The sequence below is a fragment of the Temnothorax longispinosus genome, chromosome 2 (genome assembly GCF_030848805.1).
Source record: "Temnothorax longispinosus isolate EJ_2023e chromosome 2, Tlon_JGU_v1, whole genome shotgun sequence".
NCBI classification, from domain to species: Eukaryota; Metazoa; Arthropoda; class Insecta; order Hymenoptera; family Formicidae; genus Temnothorax; species Temnothorax longispinosus.
This window is the reverse complement of record NC_092359.1, coordinates 22825504-22844242: the sequence shown is the minus strand read 5'-3', so window position 1 is coordinate 22844242 and position 18739 is coordinate 22825504. Positions and strand designations below refer to the sequence as shown.

At 40.4% G+C, this 18739-nt stretch overlaps 3 protein-coding genes across 4 annotated transcripts in view; 2 read left to right on the top strand and 1 right to left on the bottom strand.

The window, feature by feature from the left end:
- LOC139825321 (uncharacterized) overlaps window positions 1-2777 on the top strand; it is a 39344-nt gene extending 36567 nt beyond the window's left edge. For both annotated transcript variants that reach the window (XM_071797964.1, XM_071797963.1), the window contains 3 exons: window positions 362-422; window positions 718-764; window positions 1152-2777. In XM_071797964.1, coding sequence (XP_071654065.1) covers window positions 362-422; window positions 718-764; window positions 1152-1948 — 905 coding nt within the window. In that variant the 3' untranslated portion in view covers window positions 1949-2777. The remainder of the gene's footprint in view (window positions 1-361; window positions 423-717; window positions 765-1151) is intronic.
- The window catches only part of LOC139825324 (uncharacterized), a 50530-nt gene extending 35355 nt beyond the window's left edge, over window positions 1-15175 (bottom strand). The window contains exon 1 of the mRNA XM_071797970.1: window positions 14839-15175. The gene's annotated coding sequence lies outside the window, so the exon portion shown is untranslated. The remainder of the gene's footprint in view (window positions 1-14838) is intronic.
- The window catches only part of LOC139825322 (fibroblast growth factor 18), a 131027-nt gene continuing 120243 nt past the window's right edge, over window positions 7956-18739 (top strand). Inside the window, exons 1-3 of the mRNA XM_071797968.1 lie at window positions 7956-8404; window positions 16333-16447; window positions 16706-16763. The gene's annotated coding sequence lies outside the window, so the exon portion shown is untranslated. The remainder of the gene's footprint in view (window positions 8405-16332; window positions 16448-16705; window positions 16764-18739) is intronic.

Below are 18739 nucleotides of genomic sequence, written 5' to 3'. Positions count from 1 at the left end.
GGTCCTCGGTGCCGTCCGACGTCTCGAAAGTGCTTTCGAGATACCGATCGCGTGTCCCGCCGACCGGCCTCTCACGCATACACATCTGTGTCGCCGCATAATTACTTTATCGGTTACGTTTTACTTCGTTACTTACGAAACTCCCTCGGGAAAGGAGTACGGAAAGGAATATGGTAAGCTTGCGATGCGCTCGGACACTTGAATTTACAAACTTACAAGTTTTACTCTTTCTTTATGACAGTAAATTATAATTACGAAATTTATTAAGTATCGTTCGCGTGCGTATTGATGCCACTACTTAAGTCCTTACTTGCATCACTAAATTGCGTATCGTAAGGTGTGTATAAATTTTCTGTTACAGGTGAACTTATAGGAGTCCATTGCACACACGGTGTGAACCGTACTGGTTATTTAATTTGTAGGTCAGTATTATGTAATTTCATAGTATTATGTAATTTCGCCGCTTTTAATCAGTTAAAACGAGTGCTCTTATTGAGTTTTCAGCTATCCAAATTTTAAATACTCGCCAAATATTCGCTTTACTTATTCGAATATCTGGATACTTGTTTAGCCTTGTGTAGCTAACAGTGTATCAAGAAATAATTCGTATCTGTCATTTATTTGTTATTTAATTAAATATCGAATATTCGGATATCCGTTTATAGAAAAACCTATTTACGAGTTAGAAATGGTTATAGCGCGGTTACTTTGTTATAGATATCTCATTCAACAGCTAGGTTGGGAAACTCAAGATTCCTTAAAAGGTACGTTGTTTTAAAAGCTTGCATACGCTTTCGTTATGTTATAGAAAAGTCGCTTTCTCAACTATTTTATTTTTATTAAACGTAATAAATGAGGTAATTAAAATTTTATATATTACTTTCTCAACTGTAACGAATTGTTACTAAATGTTTGGAATTATTTATCAATGGATGAAGAATTAATTATTTGTGGATTATGAGCAGATATCATTTTATATCTATCAAAAGAGCAGTATACATAGCAGGCCATGATCACAGACCGTCAGATCGTTCTTTTTTTTCTGCGCGTCATGCAAAACACGACGCTCCAATTTCTATCACGCTATGCAAAACGTCGGCCTGAAATAGGTTAGTGAATGACAAATGAGATCTTCCTCTGTTTATATTCAGCTTTCGGGGAAGCACGCGGATATCCCGTCGAACGCGACATTTATCTCACCGCGTTGCAGGAGGTCCAACGCGGTGAGAAGATCGACACGAGTAAAGTCGTTCTGACCCCGGATTCCATCGGCGTCGTAGCCACGTCTAGGAAGATTACGTCGAAGATGCGTTCGCTGTTGAAAAACTCGGCAGGCCGACCGATGGGGCCGCCGAAGTTTCCGATGTCGCGACGAGGTTTCGCGAACGGTGGGCCGTACGCGCCTCAGAGATTCGGTATCGCGGGTCCACCGCCGGGATTCGGCCCGATGCCACCACCTCCGCCCGGTATGCCGCCTATTCCGCCGATGAGTCCGCCGCTCTACGGACCCAGGCCGTTTAGGTATGGACCGCCGCCGATGCGCCAGGCAATGCCACCGACGCCGCTTCCCGGCCCAGGGGGTTTCCCGCATCCCGGTTTTCCGCCGCGTATGCCAGTCCCGCCGAGGATGGCGGGTCTACCGAGATTGCCAGCCAGCCCAGCCGCACGGTTACCGCCGATGAAGATGCCACCGCCACCGCCTCCGCCTTCCAGAACAATCAAGCAGCAGCTTCAAGCGCAGAAGAAGCAGCAGATTAGAAATGGAATCATGGAGCGCGCGGTGAACATTCGCCTAAGGCGGAACGGGCCGGCCAGCAGCAGAATCATACCCAAAGCACGTAAGGAACAGGACTTTACCGTCGACACGTTCGAGGAGAATCTGCTTACGACCACGATTGTCGCGCAACCGCGACGACAAACGAGAGGACGCTTTAATCAAGTCAAGTGACGATGTACTCGTTAGGAATCCGATGATACTTAAAACCCAGATTTTTTTTCCGTTTGACATATCGCAGTTAAAGCAGAGGTTCACAGTGTCCAAGATATCTCGTGCTTGTAGTCGCTGTCCTGTGACGTATAGAGATACCTAACAGTTTACACGATAATTTTTGAACTTGGACATCAATAACACATTCTCTGTCTCTCCCGTAAACATTTTTTATTTTACTGATGTATTTTATATTGAATACAACACTAATGACCGAACTTCATGGAAAATAATATCAGAAATCTCACGATGTCCATTTTTTTTTAGCTTATGTCTATGTACACGTAATTTTATTTTAGTAATTAAACAATTATTATTACGTTATTTAAATGTAATAGTAGAATTTTTATTAAGGTTATTCATAGACATGATATCGTGGGATTGACGTGCGACAGAAGCCATTTGGGAGTATTTATGTAATAAATAGTTGTTTGTATGTTGTTTAACAGAAAAAGCGAAATATTATGTATAAAAATAGGATTAAAGGCAGAACTGTCCATGACTCTTATACTATCATTTATAGATTGAGTATAACACGTCATTAACGTGACTTCTTATAATTTGACGTTAATTTGACAAAATTTCAGTTTAAACATTTAATATTGTTGTGTTTAGCATTATACGAATTGCAAACACTTAATCCATTGACGAATATTATATTCAAAACTGATTAATGACTAAAAATCAAAATAGATAGTAATGAGCGGACAGTGATTTTATGTACAATTTTAAATAAAATGTGTGCATTTAGATATAAGAGATATAAGAGATATACTATTATAAAATCAAATTAAGAGTTTTTTTTATTCATTTACAATCGGGAAATCGCAATTATCTTCATGAATGGGCTAGGCGAAAATACAATTCTGAAATCAATGCTTTTAGCAAGACTTAATATTGGTTAACTAACTGCAGTTGTTGATTATTGCAGGTTATCAGTACAGGATTTCCGCCAATCTGGAAACCTATCAGATATTTAATTTTATTCTCTTTAATACAACGTAATATCATTCTTGTCATATTGAATTATGAACGAGTTTTACACTTTTCTTTCGATGTGACTTATTATCGCTCCTTCTATATTATATCCGGTACGCAATCAATTCTTTTCTGATCGCTATAAATCTGTTTTCGGGGAATTACTTCTTGGGGGGAATTACTTTCTATACTAACACAGGGATCGAATGTTTTACGAGGATGCTCGATGGTAAAGTAGCTTTGGTAGTTCGATGTTGTCGTTGCTATGCTATAAGATTACGTAGACAGGTACGCGCGTGGCGCGAACGTAATTGAACGTACGCCTGGAAGATCGGAGCGGGCCACGGCTGGTCGTGCATCGTGTATCTCGTTCCGAGATATTAAAGTGATTCAATATTCGGACCGGAGTCAAAGGGTCACGCGTGTAGGAGGGACACGTCTCTCGCGCGCCTGACCATATATCACGAACTGCCGTTGGCGTACATGGAATAATTCCACGAGAAATTGCACGCGTCACACACGAGTAACGCCTTGGGCCTCTCGGGGGCTTTACCCGGCGGCCTTAAAAGTGAGACTTGGTGATAGGAAGGGCATAAATTAAGTGCGCTCGTATGCGCGTTTTATATGGCGTGCTGCTTCCCTCTCGCCTGGTAGATAAGCATTGCTCTGCTTGTAATGACGAGTAGCAAATTTCGGCGAACAATACTACAAATCGATAGCAAGTGAACGACATATACTACGTTTGCGCGAGCGTTACTTCTGTAGTAACTTACGATAATTCACTCGTTTACGCGGAGTAAATTATCGTAAGTTACTACAAAAGTAACGCTCGCGTAAACGTAGTAATATGCTATAATTGACGTGGATTGAGAAATGTAATTCTCAGATTATAAATAATCCTAACTGTAAAATTGAATTTAGTAAATCAGATACATTTGATATATCTGAATATTATGGCTATGAAAAAAAATTGAACTTTTAATGCGTTAAGGTGATCCTAAAGCCGTGATCCTAGCCGGTTTTTTTCAGTTTTTTTCTTAGCACTAATCTTTTAATTGGCTTTATAGAAATGCAAAATTCTTGTCTAGAATTAAAGTATGCATCAAAATCTAGGTCATGGTGGTCGAATTTATATGTGGTGGTCGTCACGTATAACAAAAAATATTAATTTTTTTTCGTTTTTGATATAAATTCGACCACCATGACCTAGATTTTGATGCGTACTTTAATTCTAGACAAGAATTTTGCATTTCTATAAAGCCAATTAAAAGATTAGTGCTAAGAAAAAAACTGAAAAAAACCGGCTAGGATCACGGCTTTAGGATCACCTCGTAAAAAATGATGCTTACATAGTGCAAAGATAAGACATTTAATAGTGTAAATTCAAGGCTAAAATATGAAGAGATTAGAAGAAATTGTTAATAACACAATGTCATAAAAATCATACTTTTTTCTGTGAAGTATTTGGTTGCACTGGAGATAATAGAACATCAGATACAGCGCGTGAATCGTTTGCTTTCATCATAGTCAAATCAATATCGCGTTCTAAGTTATGCTCTTAGACATAACGCAGGCACACTTTGGACCTAAATGTCCGAGAAATAGAGAAGAAGACAGATAGAGAAAGAGAAAAAGAGAGGAGGGGAACGATGACGACGAACGACGACGACGAGAAAAGAGGTCGTCGTGGATAGAAGGAATTCGAAAACTTTCTCAGAGGTGGAAAGATCGTCGCCCTTCTCGCCACGCTCCCGGCTCACGGGAGACAATCCGAAAGTAACTTCTGGTGCGGGCTACTGGCGCCATGGGAAACAATCGTCCATCGCGATCGTTGGGCGCAACCGTGCGCGCGAGACAACTGTTTCCCCGGGGTCCCCCGTACCTATCTCTCAGTTAGACATTAGATTTATCGACATATTTTCTCAGTCTTTTGAGAGACTTTATTTACTTTTGTACAACGTCGTCTACCTCGCCTTCGTGCACCGCTGCTGCACGCGCGACTACCCGCCTTGTTTCGGACTACGCCGGACGCTGGTCGATCAGATCGGAGGGGGATAGCAGAAACGGAGGTTTTAACCAGGAAACTGATCGGTGTTTGTATAAATTCTATTTTGAACAGAAGAGAAGATATGCGTGACGATCGAGAATTGGTAGGAATTGAATAAAAATCGAGGGGCGCTTGAGGGGAACAACATGTTATATCACGCAAATTTGTCCGAATCAACATTTGAAAGGAACTCTGAATTATTTATTACTATTACTTATGTCGTAATTATTCGCAAAATATACGTGATTTTTTGAATTTTTTGATTATGCTAACAATATGCTATTACCTCGAGTTTTATGAATGCATAATGAGATTCCATCTTTGATACGTGGACTTTCGAGCATAGAGCAAAAAGATGTTTACTCAAGTGTAACGCAGTACAATTGATTATATATGATTTAAATGGATGTTAATAAGTACTGAGTTGGAACGATAACTTTTTTTTTAGGTATTGACAGAAATTTCTATTATTACGATCGTAATCGGTGCAGGGTTACTGCGAACGAGAAGATTGCATGATCTAACTACTGCGTGATTGTCGGAAACGATCTTTCGGGTGCGTTTCGACGGAACTTTTCAAATAATTCGTAAAAACCCGCAGAGGGACAAACAAGTCCATAAAGACCTCGCGTCATCTCGCTGTTTCTTCTTCCTCACGTCCAGTTTCCTCTTTCGATCAGTCGTTTTACATTTCTTTGAGGTGCGATCTATCAGAAACACAGATCACAAATCAGATAATTCGTATGCTTATCTAATCCGTATGCGCACTATTACCTGATTCGTATGCGCATCAATAATAAATTGCAGTCTGAGACAATCGTTAGAAAAAATAGATGAGTTTAAAGGAAGAAATAGTGCAAAATATTTCTGCAAGATTAATTTTTGATTTTTGGTTAATTTAAAAAAAAATTTCTAGCCAATAGATCACTTCAATAAATATATATAGCTAAATTTCATACGTGTATAAGGATGAATAATATCTTAATATGTATTTTTATGAAAACGAAGTATATTTTTTATTTCTTAGTTATCTAAATCAAGTAAATAAAAAGGAATATGGAAAAGTGTCGAAATCTAAATCAACTTTCCATTTTTAGATAGCAAGGTTCACAATTTCACGGAATAAATCGCTATGAATCTTTTTTAATTCATCTATTTTTTGCACAGATTGAATGCTATAATTCACTGACGGAGGGATCGGCAGCGAGTTCCCTTTCGTCCGACGTGGCAATTAGTCCCGATTAATTCCTCAAAAATCAAAAGGAACGCGCGCGTGCTCTGCGGTAGGTATAGATCTTTTAGGGTAGGGACTTCGGGGAGTCGAATAGAAGGCTAAAAGCTAACCACACACGTGGTTCGAGCGATCTAGCCTCTCTCACACTCTCTCTTTCTCTCTCTCCGTGTCTCTTCTCTATTCCGTAGATCCTCTATTCTGTGTATCCTCCGGCCTATGTACTACGCGTATGTATGCGCATCTCTCTCTCGTTGGCACGCCAATAACGTTGCGTGGCAGTGCACTTTAATGCCGCGGCGCGGCCTACTTAGCGGCCGGCTTGATTAACATGGAGTGATTAATAGTTGCTCCCTCCGTTCGTAACCAACCCCAACAGCGGCGGCATCGGAGATCTAATCGCACGATATTTATTGCCCTGCGCGTCGTCCACCTCGGGGCCCTCGGCCACGGCGATTTTGCGAGCCCGCGCTCCCTCTTCCCTTTAGCCCTCTTCCACGTTCTCCTCTTTTTCGATTTCGTTTATTTTGGTTTTTATTTTCGTCTCACATCGGCTCACTCGGAGCCGGTCCGCGGGCTCCTCTCTTGCCTTCCTGAGTTTCGGCCTTCTCAGCATCGTCTGAATTCCTCTCGGTTCCCGTTTCAGCTCGAGTTGTTATTTAAGTTTAATATTTATTATTTACGCGACATACGGCAAGTATATAATATCAGTTTTAAACAAACGAGATGTAAGTTATTTATAAATTTGTTTTAAGTTTATGCTTTTGTACTTTCGGTGACGTTGTGTGTTATTTAAAACTGTTCATATATATATATATATATATATATATATATATATATATATATATATATATATGATTGTATATTTATAGCCGTGTGTTTTTCGATTCTAATTTCATTTGAATAAAAAAATCTGTCTATGCTTTTCGATAAATTCGACTTGATACGCTGTTGGCGGGTTTTGCGCGAGAGACATATCTATCTCGTTTGTTCCCCCTTTACATGTTGCGTCAGCGTTACGCGCGCGTTGGCGCCGCATTCGTCTATCCAATCTGTAGCCGTGTTTACAATCCCAGCTTCGACGGCTTGCAATTGTTCTGATCAGGGATGACTATTTGTAAATAGATACGAACATTTTACTTCTTTGTATCGATTTTACAAAGTTATCACGGAGGTATCGATACCAGAGGTGATAGATATCCTTGAGAAACGTCGAAAAGAAAAATGATAAATAATATGATTATTTTTATAGCAATTACATTCGAAAATATCGTGTCGTAGTTTGATATAATTTAAGGTATTGTTTAAAAATGCGTACCCCTACATCTACAGATGTAATATATATTTGTCTGTTCAATGCAACATTGTAATAAAAGAGGGAGATTTACTTAACTTTTGTACTCAATTTTACGTATAATCTGCGCGAAGAAAACGTCATATTAATAGAATTTCGTTTCCCAATCGTGAGAGTCATAAATGTCACATTTTCTATTAGATATTTGATAAGGAAATACACTGACGAGCAAAGTACACATCGATTATGTAATATGTAATTAAGATGCTAATACATTTATTAACGTATAAGATCGATCATAAACCATGAAATTTAGACGTTAATAAAATATTTATCAACGATAACAGTCTAACAATGGCAATGTCGCGGTCACGCTCGGTGTCGATAGACAGAATCGTCGTACGTCAATACGCCCAGCGGCTTCCCGCGGCGGCTATTTATACGCCCGTCTCGGACAACGAGCCGATAATTAAGACGCTGTGTAATTAGCGATTAACGCGCGTTATTAACAGCGCAAACAGTGCGCCGTCGGCGAGTCGGCGCGCCATATGGGGGCCTTAGCGAGCCACAGCAATGGGCGGATACCGCGCGAATACAGATATCGCCGATACATTTCGTCGTGCATACGAAAGACATTTCGATCTCGCGCGCGGTCCGTCGCGCGCTCGGGTTTCACCGCTTACGAGGCACCGTGGACATTTGGATATACGTAGGACGCGTACGTGGTACAGGCACGAAGTTCACGCACGAAGTGCGTCGTTCGCGGAAATTAAATCCTCTAGGAATCCGGTGAACTTAATCAGTGGCGCACGGCAGACGGAATATTTTCACGGCCGCATCAGTTCTGAAGAGGAGATTTTCCATCTGGTAAGTGCCTGACCTGCTTTGTCCGTCGTATTCAAATATTTAAATATTTGAAGGTATATTGTTATATATTTAAAACAAAATGGACGATAAAATGTAATAGTTTTACGTGTTAAATCTTAGAAAAATCTATATTAAACGTACATACTTTTTTGGTACATTTTGAAAACACTATTAATAAGTAAGAAATGATATTCATTTTGATATGTTACTGCCAATTAATGCATTATTAATGTTAAATGGCAATCAAGCTGCGACGACTTCAGTAACAGTAGTATATGTAGTACGATAATAATCGTGACACAGTTATCATTTCCAATTTGAGATACCGTTATCCGGCGAGAACACGGAGCTAACGTAGTGTTATACCTGCCGCGCAAACGAACTTCTATTCATGAACCACGGCAATAAATATTCGTCTATCTTACCTTAGTGAGGACGATCGAGAAGGTGCGTGTCTCGCGTGCCGTAAATACGAGAAAGCGATAGTCGCAATTGTGATCGGGAGAGGCGACATTGTCTCCGATGGTCCCGATGTCCGCCTCCCACGACATTGTTGGACGGCCTTATTATCCCCGAGCCCTTTGATCGATATGGACAGATATCGATAACGGTGCGATGTTTATCGTGCGGGTAGGCTCGGATAAACGCGTACGGTGTAGCATTACACAAAGAACGGTGATGCATTGCCCGATGGTGGTGTCGGTGTGTGGAAGGAGAGGGGAAAAAAGAGAAAGAACCAGGAGAACATCTTGTCTTTCTGTAGTCGTAGGTGTAGCCTTAAAAGGGCTACGAAGAAAGCTCCTCGCGTTTGTGCACGGCATCTTTACGCGGTTACAATTTGTACGATATTCAGAATAGATATATGTATACATATGTATGGAGGGGTAAAAATCAGAGTGATGTAAGTCAAATTTTGTTAAATTTTTTCTCGTGTGTTTAGTTGCAATTTATATATTGTAGAAATTGCATCTATGCACATGAGAAAATATTTAAGAAAATTTGACTTACACTACTCTGGTTTTTACGTTCGTGAAAGATCAGCAGAATGATCTTTATGGACTTGATTTATCATGATAAATTTTTAGTGTAGTTATTACAAAAATTAATGAAGAATTTTTGATCAATTTACGCAAATTATAGATTGTAAGAACGTTTTAACTTGGTATCACTCAATATATTTACATTCATGTACACGATCACGTCTGCATTACAAATTCGCTAAACCAAATGTTGCGGCGAACACCATAAATTGATGTCCGTCACTCTACGCTCAACAGATTAATCCTTTAACACCGTCGTAGGGCGCTATAGCTCGTATCCAATCGATTTCCGCCTAGTGTTTGAAAGTCACGATTCGATAAAGATTACTTCGAAACTAATCTTGATACTCACGGAACTCATTTTACGTTAGAGTAAATTAGAAGTGTTGATTTTGCTTCTTGCTAATTTTGTACTTTACTTTCGTATAAATAAGATAAAGATAATATAAAGATGTAAATTCTAATTTTTTGAATGGAATAGAGCTATATTCCAAGAAATAATGAAAGGAGGCACGGGTTGTGAAAGGGACGTGTCGCAGATTTCGCCCCGCTGATACGTGTATCGATATCAGATCTGTCGAAACGAGCAGCAGAGCCGGCCGAGCTCGTAATTGAAATAAATTCCTTTGCGCGAAAAGAGTAGCGGCCGATGGCAACGAGATACGCCGCGCACACGCGTAGAACGCCGCATTAACGGCCGGAACTGTTATCGACGTCTCTATTAGGGAGCTCTCTCTCTCTCTCTGTCGACGAAGGAGACCCTTCTACCACCCCGACCAACACTGTCGGTTCCGTTTCCGAATTTAATATCTCGCATCATCAATATATACGGAATTCGTCGCGCCAGCTTCGATCCGATAATCGATACCGAGTATATCTGGAGGCGGCGACTGAAGCGGATGACGGATTCGTTTTCCGTCGTCGAAATGCGGAGGTGTCTGCTGAAAGTGCTCATGTAAGAATCCTAGAGACCGCTCAATTTATTTGAGTACTATATCTATAATTTATGAACCGCTATTGGATATTTGGATAATTTCGCTTACGACCGCGCAGCATCGTTGATTTTAGCATCGTTCTTTTTTACTCGGAAATTATAATATTCGTGCATAAAGTTAGCTTATCTGAAGCTATAATCGGCTACCAATTACACGTCAGTCAGGAACGTGGCAATTCTCGTGGAATGCAATACGTAATACGTTATAGTAGACGTAATAACCGATCCCGATCGGTGACAGGAGCGGCGGACTAAAGATCAGCGGACAGCTCCCATTCGAGGAAAGAGAAACGAAGTGGCAGGCGAGAGAGGATAATAACGTAGGTAGCCTGCGGCACTGGATGATTAATAAATCAGGCATGCCGTTGAGAGAACAGTTTAACCTGCGACCCCGGCACGATGCATCGCGCTCCTTTTCATTTTTCCTCGTTCCCCATCCTATTCGCATCGCGCGGCGCGGCCTGCTCTCACGCGGCGCGTGAATCCTTTTCGCGACGGCTTAAACGGACTCCTCGTGTCGGACGGCGCTTCTATCTCTCTCTCCGCTCGCTCACGGCGTTACAGATACGTGTGGCTAATGGCCCTTTCCCACAGGCCTTAACTCTGAATGTTAATTGTTGCTTAAATTTATGACAACCCGTCCCCTCCATCTCTCTCCGCTCCTCCTTCGACCTGGTCTTTCCTGTCGGCCGGCTCTTCGTTCCACCCCATTCCGAATAACCATGGCTATTCGTTGCCGACAAAACCGCGAAACAGGCCCGATGATTAGCGATTCGGGAATATCGGTACGAGGTGTCGTGACAAAGGCAGCGGGAATTAATGCCGGGGAATCTCCGTTGTCACCGTTGTCGCGGAACTTTGAATTTGCGGCGCACTGGAATTTGCGATAGTAATACCGAGAGTGACCTACGTACGATTGCACAATAATGTTTGTGACGTTTAATTAAGGCGGCGCTAATGAATATCGATGATACTGATGTTGTTGTTTGCTTAGTAACGTGAAACGTATGAAACATTTTATTCAGCAAATACGCACTATACAATATGTATCTATATACATATGCAATACATGTACAATAACGACCAGTATACTTTTTATAATTCGCTGAGAGGTCGAGATCATATTAATGAAGAAAAAAGAAAAAAATATATACAGAACGAGATGATTCTCTTTCGCACGCGTATTAGACTTTGCTGCATTGCGAAATTTAATCTAGTTTATCATCGTCTTTTTTTAAAGGTCAATTGTCGATTGAAATGTGGTGCGTTTATCTGTTACGGAAAATGTCACGCGTGTATATGTGTATGACCGTTCGGTACAGTAGGTCAGATTTCTCATTTAGGAATGTCGTGGGAGTTTGTATTATACATCTCGCGCAAGCTTCCGCGGATTCGCGTAATGCCGCTGAAATATTTGTGAAGTGCTTTGAATTTCTGGAATATATGTCGTTAAACCCATGATATTTCTCTATGAAACTATCGCCATTCGTTACACGAAACATAACGTACGAGATTTTACTGAACAAACAGTACTAGAATTTATAACGCTGGCCGATTTTCTACGGACCATTGGTTTATTATTTCCGCGGTAAGGAGAGCTGAGAAAAAAATCGGGCCAGTAGAATATTAAAGTCGTAAAAATCTAATGATCAAGCGATATATCGCGGATATGTTTTCTTCTCGGTATACATTAATAATTAAACTCTACTAAACTCTGAACATTTGTATAAGAACTATATCAAAGAATGATCGTTATTATTAATTTTAAGGCATCATTAGATGTCATAAATTATAACTGAAAAGCGTTTCTTCTTGAAAGAAACATGCTCTTTCTCTCCAGATCTTCGTCAAATTTTTTTGAGCGAACGCTCAAAGTAATCCGGATATCCGGATAGAGTAGAACTTCTCTCGAGTTCCCCTCCGTGTGCCTCGGTCATCGCCGGGCGTCGACTTTCGAGGCCAAGGAAGGTGGGTACGGGACAGACACACGTAAGATTCAGCAGCTGACGGAGGACGGAGGAGCGCACATTAGTCGCGTGGTGCGTGGATCGAGTGACTCAGAGATTCCTGGAGCCGGGGCTGACAAGCGAAATGGGTTAGACCGTGGTGCACTTAATAAAGGCGAGATAGCGCACCGGGGCCCGCGATTACCATATGAATTAGTGGGCACCGTCCGAAAAGAAACACTGTCGTACTATCGTTGCGTAGTTGCGAAGGCGCGCTCGCGCTCGCGCACGCCTATTGTGTGTGGTCTCGGACGTGTGCGTGTGCCTGTCATCAGCTGTCAGCGGCGGCTAGCTTGACGAGCCATCGCTCACCTCACTGTCAACGGGTTTCCACACACACAGAGCCCACACACGCTCGCGCGCGCGAGCGCACACGTACACACGTGTGCGCTGACACGACGACCGCGTACGCCAGCGCACGTTCACGCGCGTGCGTTGCGCACGTTCCACGTAACCGGTTTCACGGCCGCGCCGCCGCGACATCACCCTACAAAGGCTCCCCGTCTTGCCGCTTTATCGTTTTCCGCTAATTTGATTCCGGACTCGATCCTTCGGAGGATAGGCAAATTAGGCGGCTAGAAATTGAGAGATCCCACAGTCGGGTCGACATCTTAATCCTCCCGCAAGAAAGTGTCCGTCGCGAAAGTAACACGTTTTTTATTCCGTAATGTTATCTTTTGTTTAATTATTTTGATATTTTTCTGTCTTCAGCCTAATAACACAGAATTAATTTCTTTACTTTTATATAATATTTCTTTCGATAGAAAATTATTATTTTTCCAGTGTTTCTCTAGTGTTTTATATTAGGTTACGATGCAATAAGTAATGTCTAGCTTCCACATTTTAAACTTTTCGAAATTTCCCACAGTAAAGTACTGTCTATCGCGAGAGCAAATTACACTCGAAATAATACATGCATCTTTGGAGCTGATCCAGGCGTGCGAGCTCATTTATCCGTAGTTACGATATCCATCCGTTTTAAGTAAAGCGACGGCTTCTTCTTGTGTGGCCAAGTTTAAGAGCGGAAAGTCGAAGCAAAAATAGCAAATTACCTTGGCATCAATTACGCGTCGCCAAAAAGAAAAGGACATTATCAAATCATGACGCGTTAATTTAATTACCCGCTTCGATAGCGATGCTAATTGTATCTGCCGGTACTCGCCGGTATTAATGTCCCTTTCGAGAATGGACCGCGTTGAATTGCGCACGCTTAACAATCCCAACGAGGCAAATAAAGAAATACCTACCAGCGGCGGGACTATAAATATTCGGCGGCGTATGCGCGGATCGTCGCGCGGCGAAAGGGTTAAAGTCATTGCAATCGAGGCGAGTGAGACCGTAATTTGACACGGACTTGCACGTAGCGGACGTTCGCCGATGATCGTTTAGCGAAACGGGCCATGCGGTAGTAAGACGTGGGTACCGATTTCCTGGAGGAGCTCGCTCTCGTCTCCCCAGTGCGCCGAACGTCCTCGAAACTCTTCGAACGAGACGGCGTAATAATGTCATTATTAACGTCAAAGGATTTTACGATGCGTTAATTTGCGCCATCCCGTCTCCGTTTCTCTTTCTCGTGCCGACATGCCGACATTTAATTGGAAAAGGAATCGCGCGAATACGCGATATCGAAGCGAATCATTGCGCCATAAACAAATAACGAAACTCGGTGCGCGCCTCAAAGAACGGAGAGAGAACCGGTCTTTTAGAGAATCGAAAATTCCGAAAATTCCACCTGTCGCCGTTCTAGACGCTCGCGCAAAATCTATACCTCCCTCATCTTTAACATGTTGCTTCGTTCCAAACTAAATGTATGTTTGCTTCTGGCGATTACGGTATTCGTAGACGCAAGAATTGCAAATAAATCGCCGGAGGATTCTATTTCGCGTCGAACGATGCAGATGGATAAGATGGTACACACCCTCTCATTTGTGTCGAGGGATGCAAGTCGGCTTGAATAGAAGTCGGTTTGGAACAATAGAGTTAACGTATGTACACTTGCGAAATGAAGATACGCCTCCATTTGTTAGTCGCGGCTTAGATCTTCGTGAAGATCTTTTCGTCTCGGATTGTGCGTCTCTCGGATGAAATTAAATAAGGATATCAAAATATAAAATTATTAAATGCATTAATTATTTCATTAAAAAAAGTTATTGAATGTGAGATATCTATTGCTAAAGAATAAAATTCTTTATTTTCAGAAATTATTTATCGAAATTAGCATATGCATTTGTATTTTTTTAGGTACTTAATGAAATATTTATTTAAATTATTATAGAATTTCAAATAAAAATATCAAATTCTAATACATGCATTACATGCATATATAAATAATTCAAGCAGTAATCTCCAGGTATAAATTTTAATCATGTAATAAAAATAATAAATTGTGCTCACACCCTGGTTGCTATCGTCCGATGGCTCCCTAGTCTCCTTCTCTCTTTTTATTGCTTCTCCATGACAAATAGCACGCAAACACTCACTCGCGAAAACAGATTTAATTATGATTGTACCCGCACTAATAGAAATATGATTGTGCGACACTCTCGACTGTAATCGTATACGACATGCATTTTATTACATTTAAAGTTGATAATCTGTAATTGTTCGTAAAGAATAATCGCGATTGGAATCTATTAATATTCATTGCGACTGCATTTCGAGAAATAATGCGACAACTCAGTACGGTTCGCTCCGCTACCTGACTGTTTGGCTCTCATCTTGAGAATGATAATAATTTACTTATATCGCGCGCTATGTGCGACGCTTGTTTTGAATTTGTGGCGTATATGCGTCTCGCTGTTGCCGTATATTAGTTATCGTTTTCAAGGGGCAAATTTAACCGACAAACAGCGGCACTGGCCGCTTCACGCGTCATTACTTCTATCGAAACGCGGTTGCGACAGAATTCAAATGCAATCGTTCCTTACGGATAATTATAGATAATTATCAACTCGTGCGAGTAATTATCTTCTATAGTTAACGATTCGTAAATCTATCGAGATGATATTTACTGCAGCAGATATTTCGCGCGCGATTTATTTAAAATAAATTTTTTTTCTAAAATAAAGATTAAAGATCAGCTTAAAAACTGAGAATTATATTTATATATTTTTATAATTTCTTTTGTTTTGTTACATATGGGCAGCAATTACTTCCTTGTCGATGTTTATATTTAAAATATGTATAATATATTTATTACTTAATTGCAGTAGGGATGAATCTTATAACATATTTACCTGGAAGGGAAATAAAGGATCGAGCATGTGTGTCCAAGTTTGGTGCGAGGTGCGAGAGAGAATCATGTTTTATAAAGAAAGAAAAAGATAGATTAGTAATCTTCGTCCGCAATGCACAGACGCGAATCGCGTCAATCGCGTCGTAACGGCGCGGTCGGTACGGACGGCACGGTGAGCGTGACGTCATCTCTGCGCCTGCACATTGCGAGCAAAGGTTTAAATTAATCTATCTTTCTCTCTCGCGCCCAACTTGGAGTACTTGGACACGGATCTTTTTCACGGGAAGCATAGACAATTCCCTCTTCCAGATATGTATGTTCTGAGGTATGAATGCGCACAGTACTTGATTTGATCTGCGGCGTATATCGCCGTTTTATTGTATACACGTGGTTTGTTATCATTCGCTCGGTGAGAGCCAAACGGACGGGTGACGGTGTGGGCCGCTCCGTACATCGTCGTGTTAGGTTAGGTTAGATCGTGTTATTTCTCCGAGTATTTCTCGAAATGCGACCGCGATAAATACTAACAGATTCCAATCGCGATTATTTTTTATGAACAATTACGGACGATCAGCTCGTAATATAATGAAATGCGTATCATGTACGATTAAAGTCACGAATGCTATATGTATAAAATCCAATTATTAATACAGATAAAGTCGTCATTTCGCGAGAGAGCGTTGTGTGAGTGCCATGAAGAATTCAAAGGAGGAGCAAGAGAAGAGAGGAAAACCGAGAGAAATCAGGCGACAGCGGAGCAACCGTGAGGTAAGCATGTTACGCGACTTATTTTTATTATTTATATTATTAAAATTAATATTTGGAGATGCTACTTGAAATTAATTATATAAGCATTAAACTTGTATGTTTTTATGTGAAACTTTAAAATAGTTTATATAATTATTTCATTAAATATATATCTGTTAAAAGAAAAGACAAATAAAAAGTTTGATATGCGCAATTATTAACTTTGTGATATTAATTATTTTGTGAACGCTGCTATAATCCGAATTTTCTACTTTACAGTTCAATAATTTCAACGTAGTCTACAAAGTCTACAACTCCGCTGTTGCGCATCGTATCGGTGAGTGATAAGTCAACTTTTATTTTAACTTGAAGTAATGGATCTGTGAAAATTGTGCCAGACATATGTATAAAATGTATATTTAAAAAAGATATGAGAAAAGAAGGATGAAAAATCTTTCTCTGAAATGAACATTTTATATAGATCCAATACTTTAAAATGGATAGGCTAGAACAGATCAGATATATTTAATTCTAGAATATATACAGTAATGTAGAATCTCATTATACGATAAAATACCAATACAAAAATTGTTTTAAATTCATTTCTTAATTTCCTAATGGACATAAATAAAAAATTAATAAGGCATATTAAAAAAATATTTAAAGTTTTTATCTAAAGTTATTTTTTCATGGTATTTATTTCTTGTAGACAATGAATATCGGAACACAAGATATTTATAAATTAATATTTATAGAACAAAGTAGAAAAAAATTATTAGGTGTGTTGTTTTATTTTCTTTTCTTTTCTCTTCTTGCACAACTTTTTTAAATAGAATCTGAGAACCGTATCTAGCCTTTCTGCATAAATCTATTTCCAGAATGAAATATGAATTTCCAGTATTAGATATTGTATAAATCAGTACACGGAAGTTATTAAAAAAATTTTTTTTTTCAATAAGCATGTTACGAATAGAAATAAAAAGACAGGAAATATTTTATAGTTACATAGAATATTCTTATAATATACAAATTTTTGTATCTCTTATCTGATATAGCCTATTCATACATATTTATGGACATACAAATTTATTATCCGCCTTTATATCATTTTGAAAACAAAGTGATTTATTTACGGGGCGATTTACGTTAAATCGCCATGAATTCATTAGCGCGCATCATAGAGGAAAAACGTTAAGGAATACTATTTATACCGCTGACTTCGATTTTTTTCCGTCATGCGTCAAAGATACGTCTAACAATAAGTCGAAACAACCGCTGACGTATTCGATACGTCACCCAGCATCGACGTGAGTTCGAATACGTGAAATCTTTGCGTAAGAGCCGTTACACGTGCGTACGGCCGCAGGCAGACGCCGCCCGGTCTGCGCCAAAAATAACGCTCATTGATTTAGCGTTCTGAATGAACGAGCTCGCGACATAGAACGAGACAGCGAGTCCGTTGAGAAAGGGGTGCCGTTATGTATGGCTATCGAAGAGAATGGCACAATATCTCCAGGAACGTGGAAGAGAGCTCCTCTTTCTTCGGATACATTCTAACGATATATACGTATACGCCGTGGAATGGACGTAGGACCGTGCGTCGCGCTATACCGCCTACGTACCGCGGTAATATCCCCCTCGACTTTCCGATGTGTGTCCGATTTTGACCGATAAATAATCTGAATATTCCGCCAAGCCGCAACGACCGATCGAGCCAGCTTTTGCTTTATTATCCGTTCGCTTATACGCGAGATATAGCCCCCTTATAGCTTTAATCGACAATAGATGCTGCGCTCGGCTAGACTTCTTAAATTCCGTGCCGTCGTTTGCCGAAATAAAGATTTTCGTGCAATGTTCTACGATTATAGACAAGTTTGCGAATTGGAGTTGCGAGGCAATCGACATTTATTTTCTCGCGGTTTTTTGTTTGCGTTGCGTTGAGACGCCGCGCCGCCGTCTCGAGATTTGACGATCGTTGCACATCGCGATGACAGATGATTGCATTCTCCTTTTATTGCTCATTTGCACATAAAGGGAGTCTTTCATCTCTATAATTCGCGATGAATGGCTTCGACATTGACGTTCGTTTCGACCAGATAGCGAGTTTGCGGCGTTTAGAGTTGAGTGCAAAGTTGAAGCATTTTCCGGCTATTGTTTGCTTTTCTACCTCAATCGTTCATTTGTAAAGTTCGCACTTGACATTCCATCTGGAATACAAGGGTTAGAAACGCCGTGGCGTAATCGCCTTGAAAATGACGCCGTTGCATTGCCGTCGCGCCACGACGTCATACAGGATTTTTCAAATACAATGGT